This window comes from Lynx rufus, unplaced genomic scaffold (genome assembly GCF_022079265.1).
Source record: "Lynx rufus isolate CCGP_SWC_20201006 ecotype Redwood Valley unplaced genomic scaffold, mLynRuf1.p SCAF_4, whole genome shotgun sequence".
NCBI classification, from domain to species: Eukaryota; Metazoa; Chordata; class Mammalia; order Carnivora; family Felidae; genus Lynx; species Lynx rufus.
The window spans coordinates 151,574,389-151,595,970 of record NW_025814856.1 but is presented as its reverse complement, the minus strand read 5'-3'; the positions used below and the strand labels follow the sequence as shown (position 1 = coordinate 151,595,970).

At 35.9% G+C, this 21,582-nt stretch overlaps 1 protein-coding gene across 7 annotated transcripts in view; it reads left to right on the top strand.

Annotated features, from left to right (window-relative positions):
• Positions 1 to 21,582, top strand: part of CNOT4 (CCR4-NOT transcription complex subunit 4) — a 148,103-nt gene that overhangs the window by 105,757 nt on the left and 20,764 nt on the right. For 5 of the 7 annotated variants that reach the window (XM_047097675.1, XM_047097677.1, XM_047097674.1 and 2 more), the window contains 3 exons: positions 4,705 to 4,762; positions 7,651 to 7,900; positions 9,097 to 9,594. In XM_047097675.1, coding sequence (XP_046953631.1) covers positions 4,705 to 4,762; positions 7,651 to 7,900; positions 9,097 to 9,594 — 806 coding nt within the window. Of the gene's footprint in view, positions 1 to 4,704; positions 4,763 to 7,650; positions 7,901 to 9,096; positions 9,595 to 14,602; positions 15,607 to 21,582 lie in introns of those variants that run through there. The other 2 variants (XM_047097680.1, XM_047097678.1) reach the window with 1 other exon arrangement.

Genomic DNA, 21,582 nt, shown 5'->3' with positions numbered 1-21,582 from the left:
TATGAAGAATTCACAGTGAACATCATTCTAATGGCGAAAGACTGAAAACTTTTCCTCTACAATAAGGAACAAGGCAAATGCCCACGTTTACCACTTCTATTCAGCACGCTATTGGATGTTCCAGCCATAGCAGTTAGCCAAGACAAAGAAGAGTCATCTAAATAGAATAAGTAAAAATTATCTTTTTGTAAATAGTGTGGTCTTATATGTAGAAAGTCCTAGGGATTACACACACAAAATAAACAAATGATTAGAAGTAATAAATGAATTCAGTACAAAATACAAAGTCAATACACAAATCCATTGTATTTTTGTATGTGAACAATGAACAGTTTGAAAAGGAAATTATGAAAACAGTTGTATTCACCATAGTGTCAAGAAAAATAACTTAGGAGTTCCTAAGCAAGGAAATTAAAGACTTACACAATGAAACTACAAACCGTTGCTGAAAGAAATTAAAGACACATAAATGAAAACGCATCCCATGTTCATTGATTGGAAGACAATATTATTTAAATGCCTCTTTAACCCAAAGCTATTATACATCCAATGCAATCCATATCACAATTCTAGTGATTTTTTTTTTGCATAGAAAAACCCATCCTAAAAGTCATAGGGAATCTCAAAGCACCCCACATAGCCAAAATTATCTTGAAAAAACAAAACTGGAGGAAGCACAGTTCCTGATTTCAAAACATAACTGCGGATCTGCAGTAATGTAAAAGGTGGGATTAGCCTGAAGACAGATATATATAACTCAACAGAAAGAAAAGAAAGCCCAGAAGTAAACCATCACATACAGGTCAAATGATTTTTAACAAGTGTACCAGAACCATTCCATGAGGAAAGAATAGTCTTTTCAACAAATGGTGCTGAGGAAACTAGATGTCTACATGCAAAAGAATGAAGTTGGATCCTTACCTAACACCATATTAAAAAATGAATTCAAAATGGATCAGTGACTTAAATATAAGACACAAAACAATTGATGGCTATAAATAAAACAAACTTAGACAAGCTCAAGGAGATAAGTTTATTCAGGAATAGCAGAGGAACTGCAGTTCGGAACAAGCAACCTGTGGCGAGTCCGTTGAGGGGTTTTGGTAGGTTGTATTTATGCGCAGTGAGTGGAAAGAGGGGAAAGTTGGGGTCGAGTCAGTTAAAATTAAAAAAAAAAAAAGGAAACCAGCCTTGAAAATTTTCCTGAGCAAACAAAATCATTCCGTTTATTCATACAAAGCTCAATTCATCCCATTTTGTGAGATCAATCCAGTTGAAGCCCTGTTCCATTCATGCCTCTGGCAAAACTTCCCAAGGTCGATACAGGACAACCTCTGATCATTCCCCGCCCCCCCCCCCCCCCCCCGCCAGAAGAAAATTTCAACACTATCCATTTCCTGTGAATCAGACATTTCTGAGAAAGCAGTCTTTTAGTCCTTAGGTTTATCTTCCTGGGGGCACATGTATGAGAATATCCTTCTTATATTTTCTAGTTCTTTTAGATTGAAATTCTTTCACACAGCAAAACCATTAAAAGAAAACACATGATTAAGCTTCACAACATTGGATCTGGCAATGATTTCTGGACAGGACACCAAAATCACAGGTAACAAAAGAAAAAGTAGACAAATTGCACTTAATTAACATTTTAAAATTTTGTGACTCAAAAGACACTGTCCATAGTAAAAAAAAAAAAAAAAAAAAGCAACCCACAGAATGGGAGAAAATATTTGCAGATCATATATCTGAGAAAGGGTTAATAACCAAAATATACAGACAATCCCTAAAACTCAACAACAACAAAAATCAAATATCCCAGTTCAAAAATAGGCAAAGGACTCAAATCGACAGTTCTTCAGAGAATATAGAGGTATGGTCATTGAGCACATGAAAAGATGCTGAACATCACTAATCATTGGGAAATACAAATTAAAACTACAATGAGATACCTCCTCACCCATCAGTATGGCTACTGCCAAAAAAGCAGAAAACAGAATCACTAAATTCTACTCCTGAAACTAATATTATACTAGATGTTAACTAGAATTTAAATAAAAACTTGAAACATTAAAAAGAGAAAAATAAAAAATAGTAAAAAAAAAAAAAGGGGGGGCTAGAAAATGAGATTTGAAAGAGATGTGGAAAAATTAGAACCCTTGTGCATATAAAATGGTACAATCACTGGGGAAAACAGTATGGCAGTTCCTCAAAAATTAAAAAATAGAATTACCATACAATCCAGCAATTCCACTTCTGGGTAGATAGCAAAAAGAATTGAAAGCAGTGTCTTGAAGAGATATTTGTACATTTATGTCTTAGCAGCATTGCTCACAATAGCTTAACGTGGAAGCAGTCCAAGCAAGTGTCGGTGGCCAGATGCATGAGCAAGCAAAATGTGGTATACATACAAAGTAATATTATTCCGCCTTAAAAAGGAAGGGAATTCTGCGATACATTACAACATGGATGAACCTTTAAGACATTGTGAAATAAGCTAGTCACAAAAAGACAAATACTCTTTGATTCCACTTATATGAGGTATTTAGAGTAGTCAATATTATAACAAAGTATAATGGCAGATACCGGCTGGGAGGAGAAATTGGGAAATTATTGTTTAATGGTATAGAATTTCAGTTTTATAAGATTAAAAGAGGTGAGGATGATGATGGCAATGGTTGTACAACGTCAGTGTATTTAATACCACTGAACTTAAAAATGGTTAAAACAGTAAATTTTATATTAAGTGTACCTTACCACAGGAAAATTTTTTAGAAAATGTTGCAAGTTCATCTCATTATCATCTGTATTATGTTCCAGTCTGTTCGTTATGCCACCACCAAATTAATCTTTCTAATACTGCTTTGTGTCATTTCTGTGTGCAAAAATTTCTCTTGGTCTCTGGTTCTACCCTCTGTCTCTCTGTCCTTACCTCCTACTGCTGTCAAAAGCATCCTCTGTCTTACCTAAACTAATTACTCAACTTTTTCCCAAACCTATCTGTGCCCTTTTGATGCTTGATATGCTTGCTTTTCCTACCTTTGATGTTCTTTCCTCCTTTTTCCCTTCCCTCTCCTAATGTGTAAATCTTTTTGAGGACCTACTTAAATTTGAACTCCCCGAGGAAATGTTTCCTAATGGCCCCACTTGCGGTGGCTTCTCTTTCTTTTAAAGACCTATGACATTTATTGTTTGAAACAGTTCGTTTAGTAATTGTCACTGGTTGATATATGTTGGTGTGTACCTGTCTCATTTCCCCAAGTGTCTCCAAACTTAGTGGGCTCAAAGCGATATCTTGAAATTATTTGTATTACCCATTTAACTTAAAATGAATTGATTAATTGATATTTTGTGAATAATAACAACTAAAGATGATATTTAGTGAATTCCAGACCTACTTGTCAGAGTCAAGAGCATCTGGTGATGTTTGTGCAGAAGATAAACTTGGTGTTGTGATTGGGTACTAGACCTTGTTAAATTTTTCTAGAGCAATTAAATGTGGTACCAGTAGGTTGTCTGCCTATCAGGATAACTTTGTACATATTTCAGGCCAATAAAATAATTTTGAGAAATTTGGAATCTTAATTTGTCTCCCTGTAATACTGTATCAGAATAAGTATTAGTATTTTTATAATTATGTAATTTTATAATTATATAATTATATATATATAATTATAGAATCATAATTATCTTTTATTCATGTGCTGGATTAAATAAAGTTAGTTATGGAAATGGTTTGCTAGGTCAGTATTATAATGCTTATAAAGATTTTGTTTTGGTTTTAAGTCAGCAGTTATGTGTTACTTTACTGTCGCGCTGCATTTGCTCCATATGGAAGTCAAGTTTTAGGTTTTTGTTTAAACTATGGAGCGCCGGGGTGGCTCAGTCGGGTGAGCGTCTGACTTCGGCTCAGGTCATGATCTGATGTTCATGAGTTTGAGCCCCATGTTGGGCTCTGTGCTGACAGTTTAGAGCCTGGAGCCTGCTTCAGATTTTTGTCTCCCTTTCTCGCTGCCCCTCCCCTGCTCATGCTGTGTCTCTCTTGTCTCTCAAAAATAAATAAACATTAAAAAAAACTTTTTTAAGTAAATAGTTTGCACAAAAGTTTCTGTTTCGTCGGCTCAAACTCACAAAACAGTGAGATCATAACCTGAGCCGAAGTCAGACACTCAACCGACTGAGCCACCCAGGCACCGTGTGTGTGTGCATTTATACACACACATGCCTTCTCTAGGGTTGTAACTAGGATTTTGAAGTAGTAAAGGAAATTTGTTGCTCTTAAGAACCTGTAGAGAATATTTGGGTGACTTTTATTCCCTCTGTTAAACACCAGGAAAAATAGGTGAATATTATTCCAAGAATTTTAATGGGGAATGTGTTTATCATGCGCACAAAGCTAAATAATGGATTAAATTTTTGACCTACTACAATAGTACTCACTTTAATCAGTACTTTTTTTCATAAGTTATGGTTTCACCCATTGTTTTTGGAGAATCTAGTTAGAATGTAAGTTAAGTTGCTCAAGTGTAGGGATTTGATCTTATACTTCTTTGTATCCTCAACATCTAAACCAATATCTTTACATCAGAGTGCATCAACAAATGTTAAGATGATAAAATATCTATTTTTCTGGCTTTTGGGGTGTTTATTTTTCTTGTGGGAGAATGACTTTACTCTGATTTTACTCTATGTGTTTTCTTTTTGCAGCCCCATTGACAAACCTTCAGATTCTCTCAGTATAGGGAATGGTGATAATTCACAGCAGGTAAGACTCTTGATTCTCTACTTCGTTTATATTCCATTCTCTTGAAACAAAGCATTCTGTGCAAGTGAATTTTCTGGATAGTGGAAAATACTTTACTGAAACAATTTAAAAATACTTTTAGTGGATATCCTTTTTTAAATGTAGTATAATGAATCTTCTTTTCCTCCACAGAATTACTGTGTAAGAGCATAACTTAACCTTTTCTTGATGACTCAGATTTATCCTTATGACCATATGTCATATTGTATGGTATCTCAGTATTTTAGTGTCATATGAGTCTGTTGATACTACTGGTCTTTTTGACCATCTACAAAATGGTCTCAGACTAGCAAGCCACCTTTATTCTTAAGAGTTATTTCTCTGCTGTATACCCCCTTGTTGCTTATTGTCAACTTTAATCTTCTGTATCTCGCAGTGTCCTTGCCTCCAACAGTTTGCCCCTATCCCCGAATGACTGTGGGCTTTGAAATAACAAACTAAATAGTTAAGTTCAAAGTTGTATCCACAGTGAAACTGAGTGAGATTCTGATCTTTGTGTCCTGCTTTGTATCATCTTGTCTATTTGCTAGTTTTTCATTGCATAAATCTCTGTGCGTCGTCTTACATGGGCATAGAAAAATGTAGTTCTAATCTGTTCCATAAAGACTGGCTAGTTCCCCACAATGTGTTTGAGAAACTTAGAGATCTAAAATACACTGCTTTTGGGGTGCCTCAGTTAAGCATCTGTCTGACTCTTGATCTCAGCTCGGGTCATGATCTCGTGGTCATGGGATTGACCCCTGCATCAGGCTCCGTGCTGAGTGTGGAACCTGCTTGGAATTCTCTCTCTCTCCCTCTCACTCTGCCCCTCCCCTCTCTTTCTATCCTCTTCTCTCTCCAAAGAAATAAAGATTTTTTTCATAATAAGTTAAAAATAGTTGTAAAGGATGTAATTTTCAGGGTATTATAAATATTGGTGTTTTTAAATAAATGCACTACATTGCTTTTTAATAAGTTTCTAAGAGATTCAGATATCAAAATGTGTTGTTGCTCTGTCCTTCATTTAAAAAAAATATATACCTGCTATTTTTTTTTTTAACAATCAGAAATTTTACATCATTCCTTATTCCCCTGAACTCATTTGTCTGTTTCCACTGCCATTATAAAATATTACCTTAATACAACACAGTTTGTTCTTGACAGGCATATACTTCTCTTAAATAAAAATAGACATGAATTTTGAATTGGAAAAAAATGTTTTTCTGACACAAGGCTAAAAAATGCCAATTTTCTTTCTTCTGAAATTTTTTTAAGTTTATTTATTTAGAGAGAAAGAAGCACATGCAAGCAGGGAAGGGGCAGAGAGAGAGGGAGAATGCCAAACAGGTTCCATGCTGTCAACACAGAACCTGAGGCAGAGCTCAATCTCATTGACCGTGAGATCATGATCTGAGCTGAAATCAAGAGTCAGACACTTACCCAACTGAGCCACCCAGGCACCCCTTTCTTCTGAATTTTTATTTGTAGTTTTGATTTGATCAAAGCAACTTATATAAATACAGAATTTGATAAAAATTTTAAACATAAACACTAATATTGGACATTTATCTCTTAACAAGATAGAGCTATTTTAAAATTGGTTTTCATGCATCCATAGATAAATATTACCTGTTGGTAAAGGAGACAAGTTTTAACTATATTGTTAGCCATGTTTTCATTTTATAACGTCAGTGCTGAGGTGTCTTGTTTATATAGGTGGGGGGAAGAAAGAGTGTTATATCAATATTGAATTTTTGAACTCCTTCTATGAATTCAATACCTAAGAGTCATATAAAGATTGAGGCACCTGGGCAGCTCGGTCGGTCGAACGTCTGACTCTTGTTTTTGGCTCACGTGTTGATGTCACAGTTCCATGAGTTCAAGCCCCACATCTAGCTCTGCACTGGCAGGACAGAGCTTGCTTGGGATTCTTTCTCTGCCCCTTCCTTGCTTGCATTGTCTCTGTCTCTCTGAAACTAAATAAACTTAAAATTTGTTTAAATTAAAAAATCATATAAAGGTTTATCATAAAAATTATTTTTCTAAGTGTTTATTTTTGAGAAAGAGAATGTGAGCAGGGGATCAAGAGAATCTGAAGCGGGCTCTGTGCTGACAGCAGACAGCCCAATGCAAGGCTTGAACTCATGAACTACAAGATCTTGACCTGAGCTGAAGTCGGACGCTCAACCAACCAAGCCACCCAGGCGTCCCAAAAATTATTTCTCTTAAAGATTTTTTTTAAAGTTTATTTACTTATTTTGAGAGGGAGGGAGAGAGAGCAAGTGGGGAGGGGCAGAGAGAACATCCCAAACAGACTCCGTGCTATTTGCATGGAGACCCATGCAGGCCTTGAGCTCATGCACCGTGAGATCATGACCTGAGCCGAAATCAAGAGTCGGTCACTTAACTGACTGAGCCACCCTCCTAAAAATTATTTTTAATGCTGTTTTAGAAATAACTTGATTAGATCTTCTTTCCATTTTGTTCTTAAGTATTGAGAATCACGTAGTTTGCAAAAGAATCAGGTCATTTAGTCACTTATCACCAGTCTGAATATTTCTAATACATTTTTGTTGCTCTCAGAAAGCTTTCACTTTTGGTCAAAGAGTGAGAAATACTCTTTTCTTTATAAAGTGAGAGAAAGTAGGTTCTGAAAGGAGAGGAGACTGACTCAGTCTTTTCAAGGAGGGTCAATCCAAAAAAAAGAAAAATGGATTTTTATTTGAAAATTCATGTTCTCATAAAGTCTTAAGCACCCCAATTTGAAGACCGTTGTTCTAATATCTTTTGTTGCAAGCCTTTTTAATGATGGCTTATTAAAGTATATAAACTTAATATTGATTATTCTTTTCCGTTCCTATTTTATTTAGATATCTAACAGTGATACGCCTTCACCACCACCTGGTTTATCAAAATCCAATCCTGTCATCCCCATCAGTTCATCCAATCACAGTGCACGGTCTCCTTTTGAAGGGGCAGTAACTGAGTCACAGTCGTTATTCTCAGATAACTTTCGCCATCCCAACCCGATCCCAAGTGGGCTTCCTCCTTTCCCCAGCTCCCCACAGACGTCCAGTGACTGGCCTACAGCACCAGAGCCACAGAGTCTCTTCACATCAGGTATACGACATAACTGCTGCATGTGAATCATTTTACTTAGACTGGAATGAGACCTCATGGATGTGTTTTTACCCCTGTCCCCGCTCTTGCTTTTTCGTGCAGTTGTAAACATTTAAACTGCGTGGAATAAGATAGCCAGATAAGTAGTTGTATGACCTAGAACTTACTGTGTTAACAGATATCTTCAGAAATGAAGGGTTAGATCATTTTTCTGATAATAAAATGCTTATTCCTCTAGGAATTATTAAGGGCTGACATATTTAATCATATTTGTGTTTACATAGTTAAATGTAAGATTTTTTTTTTTTATCCAGATGACAGAGAGGTATGATAGTTAATATTGAAGGTTGTATTTTGGCATTTTTGAGCTATTTTCAGTTCTATTCATTGTAAGTTTTATTAATGTGAAGGACGCCATAAAGTCAACATTGACAATATAGCACCTATTATGAGTGGAGCAGACAGTTTTAAAAAATAATAAAATTTAAGTAGATACTTTTTCATTAAGTTACGTTATTTTTTCCTAACAGTATATAAAGCATATATTCAAAATTACTTGGACTTTGTCTTTGATAAATATATTTTTAATGTTTTTTTTTTTTAACATTTATTTTATTTTTGAGACAGAGGGAGACAGAGCATGAACTGGGGAGGGTCAGAGAAAGAGGGAGACACAGAATCTGAAACAGGCTCCAGGCTCTGAGCTGTCAGCACAGAGCCCGACGCGGGGCTTGAACTCACGGACCGTGAGATCATGACCTGAGCCGAAGTCGGTCGCTTAACCGACTGAGCCACCCAGGCGCCCTGATAAATATATTTTTAAAAGTAAACTTTACTAATTGAATTCTGTTACATCACATTTGTTACCTTGTTTCATTTAAATGACTTTCTCCAGGTTTGGATTATGAACAGCTGAAAGTATAATTTGGGTTTCAAGTACTTTGTTTTCTTTGATTAGTAAAATCAGTTTCTGTCATTCAGTTTTTTTGAAGTTAATAAGAATGGAATCATTGCTAAAAGTATATGAGGATTTTTATAATGTTATAATTTTAACATGCTAAGAAATCATACAAATTTTGGTTATATTTGCCTTTATCTTGTAATATAACGTGTTTAACTTTCACTAGTGTGGACACTCATTAAGTATGCAAGTAAACTATGTATTTAAAATTCATCACTAATTGTCTTCCCAACAGAAACAATCCCGGTATCGTCCTCCACAGACTGGCAAGCAGCATTTGGCTTTGGTTCTTCTAAACAACCAGAGGATGACTTGGGTTTTGATCCCTTTGACGTCACTCGAAAAGCCTTAGCAGACCTGATTGAAAAGGAACTGTCAGTCCAAGACCAGCCTTCCCTTTCGCCCACGTCTCTTCAGAACTCCTCTTCACACACTACAACCGCCAAAGGTCCGGGCTCTGGATTCCTGCATCCTGCTGCACCGACAAACGCCAACTCTCTCAATAGTACCTTTTCAGTCTTGCCACAGAGGTTCCCTCAATTTCAGCAGCACCGAGCAGTTTATAATTCATTCAGTTTTCCAGGCCAGGCAGCCCGCTATCCTTGGATGGCCTTTCCACGCAATAGCATCATGCACTTGAACCACACAGCAAACCCCACCTCAAATAGTAATTTCTTGGACTTGAATCTCCCGCCACAGCACAACACAGGTCTGGGAGGGATCCCTATAGCAGGTAGGTTCATTTATAGCCTTTGAGAATTTGTGAATATCTCATGCCTTCAGGTTGTTGGGTGGGTAGGGAGAGAATTTTTGAATAACAGAGTACTTACTATTCTTGGAAATTTCTCTGGGGAAAAAAAAAGTCCTTATAATCTAAAAAAATTTTAACTGGATGGATGCCTTGTAATATTGAGCTTTATAAGGATGGTGGAGTATTATAACTAGTTATAACTTGGAAGCATTTTATTTAACAGAGTAGTCACCAAACTTCCATATGGAATATAAATGCACAAAGAAAAAGAAAAAAAAACGGACTCTGAAATTATGGTGCTATAAAGTTCAACACCATGGTAAAAATTCTGATTATACATTCTAAAAGTAAAATAATGAAAAAAAATATTTTTTAAGATGGTAATTAGTGAGAGCATGAGGGATAAAGCCATTCTGTAACTACTTTTGGTACTTATTTTGACTGCTAGACACGCGCACACACACACAAACTGTGCTTTATGTTAGTAAAGTACTTAATCTTTGAGAACTCTGATTATTCATGTTTCACAGACATATGTGTATAAGTATACTTTCTGTGAAAAAGCAATTGCTGGAGGAGAGATATTTTCCCTTTTTGTCTGTCATGTTTTTATTTCTGGGAAAAATATTTGGTTCCTATAAGTGGTACCAGAATACTTCTGGTTTTATACTGCTACCCTTGAAGGTTTCAGAACTTTTGGGTTTTAAGGTCCCATATAACATTTATTAGATCAACTGACTTCTTTGTCTAAAGGAATCCTTCTTATTAATAGGTTTTGGGTTTTTTCAGTTTATTTAATTCGGACTTTAGAGATGACTGGTAAGAGAGAGAGTTTGTTTCTCTCCCGATTCTCTCAAGTAGAATAGAATAGTCCCTCACTCTGTTACATAATTAATAAAATTCATTTTTATCCCTTGTCATGGCCTTTAAGATACGGCACGGCACAGTGTTATCGTAATAACGTGCTGTTACCAGCAAGTCGTTCGTTCTCTTGTCTCTAACAAGGTTAATAGGTAAATTTGAAGAGATCCATCAGAGTTCCTTGACTCTGTTCCCTTTGTGACCAACCACATTTCATTTCATTTTCAAGACAAGTAACTGAGTTCAGAGAATATGGTTTGTGGCTTTTGATACAGTGAATCTAACAGTTGATACAGCGAAGTTCACTTACATGAGCATGATAGCACCAATGTAGTGGTTCGTATATCGGTGGAACTCATGATGTTTGTTCATTTGATTATGGCAGTTAGTAGGTAATTCCGAGTGGCATTTTTCAGTCCTCTCCTTCTACATGATATTCACTTGTGAAACACTTAGGTATTCAGTTCCTGATACTGCTTTTTTCCCTTCCATTCAAGACAGCATATCAGAGCGTAATTTTGTTTCGTTTTGCTTCAATCATTTAGGAACGTGGCATGTAATGACTGGTAGTGTATCTCATAACTGATTATAACATTAAGAGTTAAAGTTAAGTTCCCCGAAATATCCTTAACATTTAAAAATAAAATATTAAATCAATTATAATGAGTATTTGGGATACTGTTTGCCCAACAGAGAAGTAGGCCATATGGGTAATACGAAAGAGCTATAAAATATGGATACTATTTCCAGGTATTTTGCAGTATAGTTGAAGAAATAAAATTAATATTATGTATGAAAGCGGTGACTATATGATACTGGAATATGAGAGACCTCAGTTGAGCCTTTAATTATTGGGGAGGCTTCATTGAAGAAGTAGGAATTGATCTGTACTATGGTATCTTGGATTTGGGTTAGTGGGGAAAAGAGAAAGATCTTTTATACCGATGGGACTCCTTAGTAAAGGCGTAGAGGCAGGAATTCGTATGTAATTTCATTAAGAAGCAATAGAACTGCCTTCAGTAACGGGAGGTGCTTCATGTATTGTATAAATAGAATGGATGAGAACATGGGGAACTCTGACAGCAAGGGTACAGTGTGCACTTGATACAATAGGAAGAAGGGTGCCTTTGTGGGACTCTAGTTCTTAGCTGTCTTCATTGTGTACTTTTCTTTGACTTATTACATGACCATCTTCAGTAAGTTATCTGTTCTTCTGATTTCACAGTTATCATATTGTCCATCAGCACAAAAACAATCTTAACCCAAATATTTCAAACCCGTATATATTATGAAAATGCCACAGTGGGAAGGAATAATTACAGATTTGTGAGTGTAGTTGTCCTCGTGTTAATCATTTGAAATCTTCATCTAAACTAGATATTTATGAAAAAAAAAGACAAAAACGTGGCATTACATTATGGTCCTCTTTTTGTGGGTTTTCCTTTTAACATCTACTCAACCGTAGAGCATAAAATACTTTTTTTCCCAGAAATTCTAAGAATGAAGTCACCACCTTGTAGGTTCTGAATCATTGTCGTGTTTTGTGGGAGGTTGGGAGAGCTTGTTATTTCAGGTTTTCCGTTTTTGACTCTGCATACTTGTTTGGTATTTAAATGGTGACTGATGATTAAGCTTCTTTATTAGATTATTTTCAAGTCTCTGATGACAAGAGAAATTTTAGTTTTAATGCACCAAAATATTTAAAATTGTTATCAAGAGTTACACAGAATACTCTGACGTCCTATAAATATTTGGCAAATACCTCAGGAAGCTGAATGTGCTAAGCCTCAAAACTGAATAGTTATATAATTGTAGCCAGATGATCTGGGATTTTCAATACCAATTAGAAATGACAGAAATAAAATTCTGGAAAACTATATACATTTTAACTGTGTAATATGAAGCAAGTTAATACCTAGGCAGTATCTACCTTCCCCACCCCTAGTTGTAACTCATTTGTACTTGAGTTGAACTATTGAAATTAGGTTCAACTTTGTATCCTGCAATGAATATCATGGTGTCTTATCAGAGTATATATTGGTTAAGTGCTTCATAATGGAGAGTGCATACTCTTTCTATGATACCTGCCACTTTAAGATATGCTTAGACAGTACTCAACACTGGAAAAGGCACGTCTGTTTATTTATTCTTTAGATACCTAGAGCAAAACAGGGTCCCTGGCCTTTACAAGCACACAGTCAGGTGTCAGTCACCTATATATCCTACAGATACCATGTCTCTATGTGTTATATATTTGTATTTAAGTGTTTAGTTTTTGTTTCAATTAAATTATTAAAAATTTATGTATCTGAAACCTATCACGGGAAAGACAGTTGCCAGAGGTTTGACAGAAATGCAGCTTCCATTTCTTTTGCCTAAATGAAAACACTTTTTTTTTCATTGAAAATTAGTTATTTTCTTAATTAGGCGAAAAATTTTTAGCAGCATTTTCTTGGCTGCACATCCAGTTTGCTAAGCTCAGAAGGACTTATGAAATAAATATTCTTGGTGGAAAACTTTGATTAGTGGGCAGTTATAGTAAGTCCATTTAGATCTTTATTATTGACACTGTGTGCTTTTAAGAAAGGACTTTTCTTGTCCTAAAAAGTGACTTACCTTATTCAACTCCTTCATTTTAGAAATAGTAGAGCTATGGTCCAGAAAGGTTAAATAATTTGTTAAAGGTCAAACATTCAATTAGTAGTAGAATTGGGATAAGTACCCAGATCCCACGTTCAAACTGAAATGTTTCACCACTGCAACATAGATGTTCTTTTTCACAAATGAAGATCACTGGCATGTACTTTGAACTTGGCTTTCTTCCCATAGTAATTGGTTTATGCTCTCACACACTTGCAGATCCCTTTTCATCAGCAGTATCCATTCATGAGACAATTGGCCCAGCTCAGGGATATGGCCTGTAGTTACAAAGTAGAATGAAGTTTATCGACTTCATAAAAATTAATCTCTTGCTCAGTCCTTATCAGCAACATGTTCTCACCAACAGCTCTAGTAGTCTAAAATTTCCTTTACACAGCCTCCTTTGCTGTATACTTGGGAGTTGATAGAATCTTTGCCAATTTACTGAAAAATAATGAAAGAACCTGCTCTAAAGGCCAGAGGTCTTTTTCTTCATGTCGTCCGTTAAATCTGCCAGTTAAGTATTTCTAAATGTAATTTTGCAGATTTGTTTTTCTAAGAACTCTCTGCCAAGATGTTTTTATCCATAATGCTAAAAATTATTTGGAAAACAATCATAGTAAGTCTCAGTCTGTAAGCATTGTTATTTTAAGATATACTTAGAAAAATATTTGAAACTGTTTAGGATTGGATTTTTTTCATGTTTTTGTGCATTCAGTTTTACTTGTGAGAGGACATTTTTCTTTAAATATGATTACTGAATTAGCTATTTTAGCAGTGACTTGATTGAATTTTGAGTCATGTGTGAAACAAAGTCACTTGTACAGTAATTATCAATTATAATTAGGAGAACTGATCTCATTTCATGTATAGTTCTCTGACCTAGAAGTAGTCATCTTTGCTTTCAGTCAATTGGATCATTGTATTACTAGCATTTCACTATTTTCTCATTACTTCAGAAGTGCACATTGAATATTCAGATGCTATATGGTAATTTGCTGAGTTAATATTTGTATCTTTTTATTTCTTTTTTATAAACATAATTTCTGCCTTTAAAACATGGGTTTGTCATTTTTCCTTTTAAAAATCATGTTTTCACATCTGTGAATTTATTTTTAATTTTTTTCACAAAATTCAATTACTGTTAGAGGAGTATCTGAATTTAAAGGGGGTCCAATTGGCTTGGAAAAGAATGGCTTTCCTGGTCTCTTTTTTTTTTCCTTTTTGTCTATTTATAGTCCTAAATCTATTATATTTGTTCTTATACCTGACATAGTATTAAATTGAAGGGTGTGTTTACAGTGTAACTACTTTCTAGGTACTTGATAAGTTTATATTTTGAAATTCATGTCTTGTTTCACACCCAGATTCCAGCCAGTAAGCATGTATTTTATATATGTATCAGTATTCCAAATATTGAAATCATTTTTAAAGGGACTGTTAACAAATCTAGTCACCCATAACTAGACCATGACTGACTTTTCCACAGGGGAAGAAGAGGTGAAGGTTTCGACCATGCCACTGTCAGCCTCTTCCCATTCATTACAACAAGGACAGCAGCCTACAAGTCTCCACACTACTGTGGCCTGACAACAGAACTGAGAGGAGAGGATTAGACTCTGGGGTGCTTGCATGGGCAACCGGATTTTTGCATGATTCCTTTCTGATTTCGCATTTAATGTATACACCCAAAAGAGCCAATATAAACGTTCCTCATGCCTACAACTAGTGTGTTACCTCATAGTTGCTAAAGTATTTCTTCTTTAGGCCTTTAACACTATTTATTAGCATAATAATTTTGGCATTGTTTCTCATGAGTGATACTATTTTTAACTCACACAAATAAACTTGTAGTACTAATTAAGATCCCAGATGAGATTAGCTAGAATTGTTCTTATTTTGGCTCTATTATTGAAATTATGCAAAGATAATGGTAGTTCCTTGTTTTCTGATTTGTGAAAAAAATGGTAATATCCTAATATACTCATGAAAAATTTGAAAATTTAAGAAGATAATGTCTATTGCATTTCTTTGAATACTTGAGAAGAAAGAATACATACAACACAAAACTGGTGGTGTCGCTTAATGCTCAGAAGGATGTTGTCAGCATTTATTTTTAGTTGTATGGATTTATATCCTATATGAATGCATTACGTGTTTAGAAACTGTTTTTGTTGTCTCTCATTTGCACATTTGCACTTTCTTTCTGAATGGTTGTTAATTATATACAGAAGGTTAAAAGATAATTATTATAGACTAAATGCAATATCTCTTTTCTAATGCACTGCCTAGTATACCAGGAAATGCCTCAGAAACAGAATTTCAACTTACAGTTGATTTATCAGAAACTTGAATTTGGGGTAAACATTGTATGTAAGAAGCAACCATAGTAGTGTGACGTTTTTATGGAACAACTGGTAGTTCTGTGAGATACCTGTTTGAAACTTCGTTGTTTAATAATTGAAATGTGATAATAAAGCTCTATTGCAAGTACCTGGCCAGAATGAGACTAAGGTGGAGGAGAAGAGATTGAGGAGCCTCTAAAATTAGGCCATGTGAGTTGTCCTAGGAAATTTTAGTCTCAGAGTATAGTGGCATACTCTGTTAGGGCATAATGTGAAGTGATGTTTTCGGATAATACACACTTTTTTGACCTAGTTTGAAAGCTGACAATGAAGGAAAATAAACAATTAAATTCTGAGCGGTGAACAGAAACTGATTCAGAAAACATGACCGTATTCTGCCTACATGAAGCGTCTGGAAAGAAAGGGGAAAGTCCGCTCTCCTCTTGACATTTTCAGAAAACAATTGTGATAAAAGCTATGCCTTTATTTTTTGAAAAGTATTAAAAGAGTAACATGAATACCAAAAAAGGAAGCCTAAGTATTTAAAATAATAATAATTTTAAAACATGTTATTAGGAAGTGATACTTAATATCATGTTGGAGTTTTCAAGGGTACCTCTTCATATAAAGTCTGATTATTTTCTGTTAGGCATAATAAGCAAATTAGATGGTTTTGTCCTCAGGTATAGCAGGTAAACTAAAATCTGTTTTTAGTTAACCTTCGCTTTGGTTAACTGAGCGTGTAGGAACAGCTAATTAGCCATTTAAATTTTTTTTTTTAATTCTGCATAAATGACAATCTGTAATTTCTATTCAGAAGTGATTTTAGGGCAGCATTACAAGAAATACAGAAAATATAAATAAAATATTGTAGCCTTCTTAGAAGCCTTTTATCATGAGTTAATCATGGTTCCATTTTGCTCTAAGAGGTCAAGACATCCACTTACTGTCTCCTGTGATGTCAAGGTTTCTAGGCTTTGTTAACAAACTTGGGCTTCCTGTAATGAAACTTACTAGTACCTAGCTTTCTTCAGCCCTCAGTGCAAGCCTTTCAGTGCCTGGATCTTCTTACAAAGACAAATGGTTCGCTCCCATTTACTTTTACTTCTCTGTGTTGAGAGAGAGATAACACATGTTAAACAATGCTTCTTTCCTGTGGTCACTTTCTCTCTCCTTTCTCCTTCCTAGCCAGGTCCAAAAAAGTGTCAGGTGGTTTGTCTAGACTTGCTAGGACCCAGAACTCTCTCCGGTTTGCTTCTGTATCCTCTACACTTTGACACACACCATACATCAGGAAAATGCTTCTTGGGCATTTAGGCTTCAGCTTACATATTTTCACATTGAATAGCTGAAGATTATCCTTTAACTTTGTGATTTCAAGACCTTGTAAACCTAGAATAATAAGCCTCACCGTTTTGCTTATTTAATATTCCATATAGTATGTTTCTTTTTTTAAATGAAGTCTTGAAATCAAGTTGTAATGAATTCTGTTAAAGCACGAAGAAATGACAACACAGGAGAAAGTACTGCTTGACATAGCAAGTAAATTGATGAAACCAAATAAATGATGGTAAAGAATGAAAAATTCTAAAAAGCTTCAGATTAATTTTTATTAAATTCCTGCATGATTGTTGTGTCATGCACGAGGGAAGATTTTTACACTTTTACATCCTAACTTTTAAAAAATTACTAGTCTGTTTCTTAATTCAGGAGTTTTTAAAGCCAGAGTTCAGAACCCTTTGGATGTACTAGCAAAGTTAGGAATTTGTATGTATGTACAGCTGTCCACTTTTTTCTGGAGGGAAAATCCATAGTTATAGATTTATAAAGGGTTTGGTGACACTTCCTCCCACCCCCCCCCCCCCCGAAGAAAAGTTAAGAACTGCTAACTTGAAATGGTTTTAGTGCCACTGCAAGAAATAGAGACCTGGAGTGAATGATTTAAGTCATGATGAATGTCAAGTGCCTCTTTTTATTTTCTTAAAGATTCCATTAGAAAATACTTTCTGATTAATACTTTTCCTTTTCATTCTGCTGTTGCATTTTGTTTTTCCAGGTGGTGCTTTTATATATTCTCCTCTTATTTCAACAGAGTATTAATCAAATATCTGAGTGCCTATTCTGTGTAGTGACCTGAGTTAGGTCTTGAGGGATACAAGGTTGAATGAAGCACAGATCCTATCGTCAAGGATAACAGTCTAGTGACAGTTTTATTTCAAATGGTTTCTATAGGGTCCGCTCTTAATATAACAATGAGAACAGCCATAGCAGCCAAGACTCATTTTATTATTCATTGCTCTGACAGTGGCAACAAAGGGTATTAAATATTGATAGCTGAAATTTTTAAATAGACGATAATTTGGAAGGAGTGAAAAAAATCTTACTAGGGAAGACATACATTCGTGATTCTAATTTAAGTATCTTAGTCGTATATGTATGCTCATGTCTCTAACTCTTAGTGTCCTGGGTGTTAATTAGAGCTTTCTATATATATGTTCTTTTAAAGAAAACACTTGAATGCATTGTGGCTGTGCCCATTTTTACTGGCATGGCTCCTATTTGTACTGTGTTCCAAGCACCTTCAGGATTGCCAGAGCTCTCTTTTGCTGTGATACAGGTCCATAGGGAGCTACTCCCACAGAGGCATTGCCTCAGAAAGCCAAGAAAAAGGAATGAATTGTAGGTGCATAGAAATCTTAAAATGAAGACCACTCTGTTATATGTGCATACATTAAAAACTGGGGGATGTTTTATCTCGTTGAGTTACAAGGTTTTAAATTTTTTTATTTGATCTTGAAGTTTCCCCAAATTTGCTTAATTGGCTTTAAGAGATGGATACCATACAGTTGAAAGCACAATAACTTTTTTGAACGATTATCTTATCAAGAGGTGATAGCCCAAAGCAATGATACCTGTGTCTTTTTCTATAAAATATGGACCGAAACCAGTTATCCAGTGTCAAGTCCTCTGCGCTTAGTGCTGTGTCTTGCTTCACTCAGCCTTTGTATCTGAATGAGTACCTACTACATTGTCTCCTTGTGCTGAGTAAATGGCAGTAATATATGCAGGTATTTACACATGAAATGTTTAGTGAACTAACCAAACACCATGCTGATACAAAAGGAGAAATGGGAATTAAAGAAGTTAATGCAAGCTGGCTCAGGGAAAGCCTTCACTAAAAAAGTATGGGGCTTTTTGATTTTGAAGGATGGCTGAAATGTAGATAATGGAAGGGGGAAATACAATAATGGGAACAGATGAACAAAGAACCAGGGACAGAGATTGGAGTGGTCCCTAGGGGTTAGGAGAGAAGGACAGTAGGGAGATGGACTCGTCTGAAGTGTACAGGTCATACGGAGAGGTGGAGTAAGTGCTCAGAGCCTTGAAAACGAGGAAGAATAGTTAATTCAGATGTGGATATGGTCAGTGGTAGGGAACTATAGGTTCTTTGGTAAAGATGGAACTTGATTGTAGCATTTTAAGAATATTAATTTGGTAATGTGTTTGCTTGAAATGAAGAAAATGTTCTAGTATGTTATTGCTGGCCAGTGCAAATAAGATGGCCTGGATTAGAACAGTAATAGTATAAGAATGGAGAAGAAATTATGAATTAGAAGCCAGAAAACATGAAATCTAAGAAAAGTCCTTCAGGTTTGTCTAGGTCTCTGGTGATCTTTAAAATCTAACTTTCATAAAGGTACAGATGGAAGCCAGATTCCTAGGATTCATGAGGAAGTGTCAAGGATATGGATACAGAAATTATTGATAACTTACTTAAGACATTTGGTAACTAAGGGAAGGAGAAAAATAAGATGTTTATTAGATGGGTGGTAGGTATTAGAATGCATTGCTTTCAGATAAGGTGGATAAATATTCCAAAGCAAAACATAAAGGGCCAATTGAGAGGAAGACTTGGACAGTGCTAAGGAGAAGGTGGGCCAATCCATTAGGATTACGGATTTTGGTAGTGCTGGGAAGAGAGAAGTTCCTGAGATGAGGTTAGGTTATAGGTTTAGCTTTAGAGAGGAGGGCCTTGTTCTCTGTAAGAACAAGCAAAAAAAATCTAGCAGAGAGTATGCAAGATTAGAGAAAATGAGAATAGAGGAAAGGACTCAGATCAGTAATTATTGAATGCGTGGTGTGCGAGAATGGGAGTGAAGAGCAGAGATGGGATTCTGTAAAGAAAGGCGGTCAGATAAATCTGTAAGAATAAGCCTAGAAGTGCGTCAAAGAGAAATTCGAGAATTGCTGAGTAAAGATAAGGATCAAATTTAAAACTTGTAGAGTTCAAATAGGTATGGTCTTGTATGTTTCTCTGGTTGTGCACAAAGCATCAAGGATAGACAAAGCAAATATTGAAAGTTTGGTTAAAAGAAGAAGAAAGGGATACAAAGATATTCAAGAAGACAGCATTGAGGGGTGCCTGGCCGGCTCAGTCAGTAGAATGCAACTCTTGACCTCGGTGTCATGAGTTGAAGCCCCACATTGGGCCTACAGCCTACTTAAAGATTGTAGATAGATAGATAGATAGATAGATAGATAGATAGATAGATAATAAAAGTTTAAAAAGAAAGACATCATTGAAACACCTAATCTTGTGGTCAAGAAGAAAAAGAACCATTGGTGTGAGGGTGTTGAAGGGAGTTCAGTGACTTTGGATTTTGGTGAGGATAAAGAACAGGCATAGTGTTGTTAAGGGACTGACAGATTAGGAGACTGTGGTCAGTATGATGACCATTCAGTATTGAGCGGTGAGTGCGAACCAAGGAAAGGGTGGTAGGTAAATGTCTAACATTCCCCCTTTGGAAAGGTGGCTGGCTTTCACAACCCCTGTGATCTCTTATCTACTCACTTTTCTTCCAGTCATTTCTTAAGAGTAAGAATGCAGACTGCATGAGAGAGAACTGAGAAAGCGTGATACCACTTCGTGAATCCTGGGTCAGGTTTTTGTAAGTCAGTGACCCAAAGGAAAACGTCCACAATGGAATAAACGTTTCTTCCTCAGCACGGCAGGGTGTGGAAGCAGAATGTAGGGGAAGGCTTGGGAAGAGCCAGGGATGAGACCGGACAGGTATAGGTGAGCCCAGTGAGTGTGAGGGATAGTAGACCTGTTTCATGCTGTGGAAGATTTAGAGGCAGTGGGTGTGGCATGTGATGAGGCAGAGTTGAAGAGCCCATGTTACAAGTGTAAGCTAGTTTCTCCCAAGTGCAAAACTGAAAAGAACCAGCTTTCCACTTACATAGGGAAGGTTTCTCTTCTTACTTGGTGGTACTGGGTCATTCTGCTTTATATAGCAGATTGGAATTAAGTACTATATTTTTGAAGAGTAGCAAAGAAATTCAGAACTTTATCATAGAAGATTATAAAAGCATTTTGACAGTTTGCCCCTCAAGAGAATATGCTATGTGAATAGATATAAACCTGCAAGTTACTGAACTAATCTACTCTTAAGGTTTGTACACTTAGATGTGACCTTTAGGAAAAATTGCTGAAGATAATAGTGAAATAGGGATGGAGATAGAGATAAATGACATTTTTCCCTCATTTAATTAATAGCAAATACGCCTAGTTTGGAAGCACTCTTAATTTATTGACATTAAAATATTTTTCATTAAGTCATCACTGGACTTGTTTCATATATGTCAGCTGAAATATCAACTATGACATGTAAAAGTGGTAATACCTGAAAGGGCAAATCATTGCTCAGAAATACTGTTTGTGAAACTGTGCTGATGGATCGAGAAGCCGCTGCTGCTTAGATCTTCTTTCTGCCCTGTGATTTGCTGCCACGAATATTATTCTTAGCAACCATATATTGCTGGATATACCAGGCTTTAATGCCAGTGGAGCTTTTTCCAAAGAATTATCCTGAGAGTTCAGTTCATAAGGGGAATCTGTTCTGTTCCATAGTGTTTTAGAGCATCTACCCTGGGTTCGAGTTCCACAGAAATCTAGTCTGTAACTGCTAGTTACCTAGAACTGAAGACAGGCCCAAGCAATCTAAGCTACTTGAGAATTGAACTGAAGTACCTGGAAGTTCCACGAAACAGCTGGAAATAGCTGTACTGAAAGAACCAGTCCATTCTCTCCAGGTTCCTTCAGACCATACTTCCTAAGGCAGCC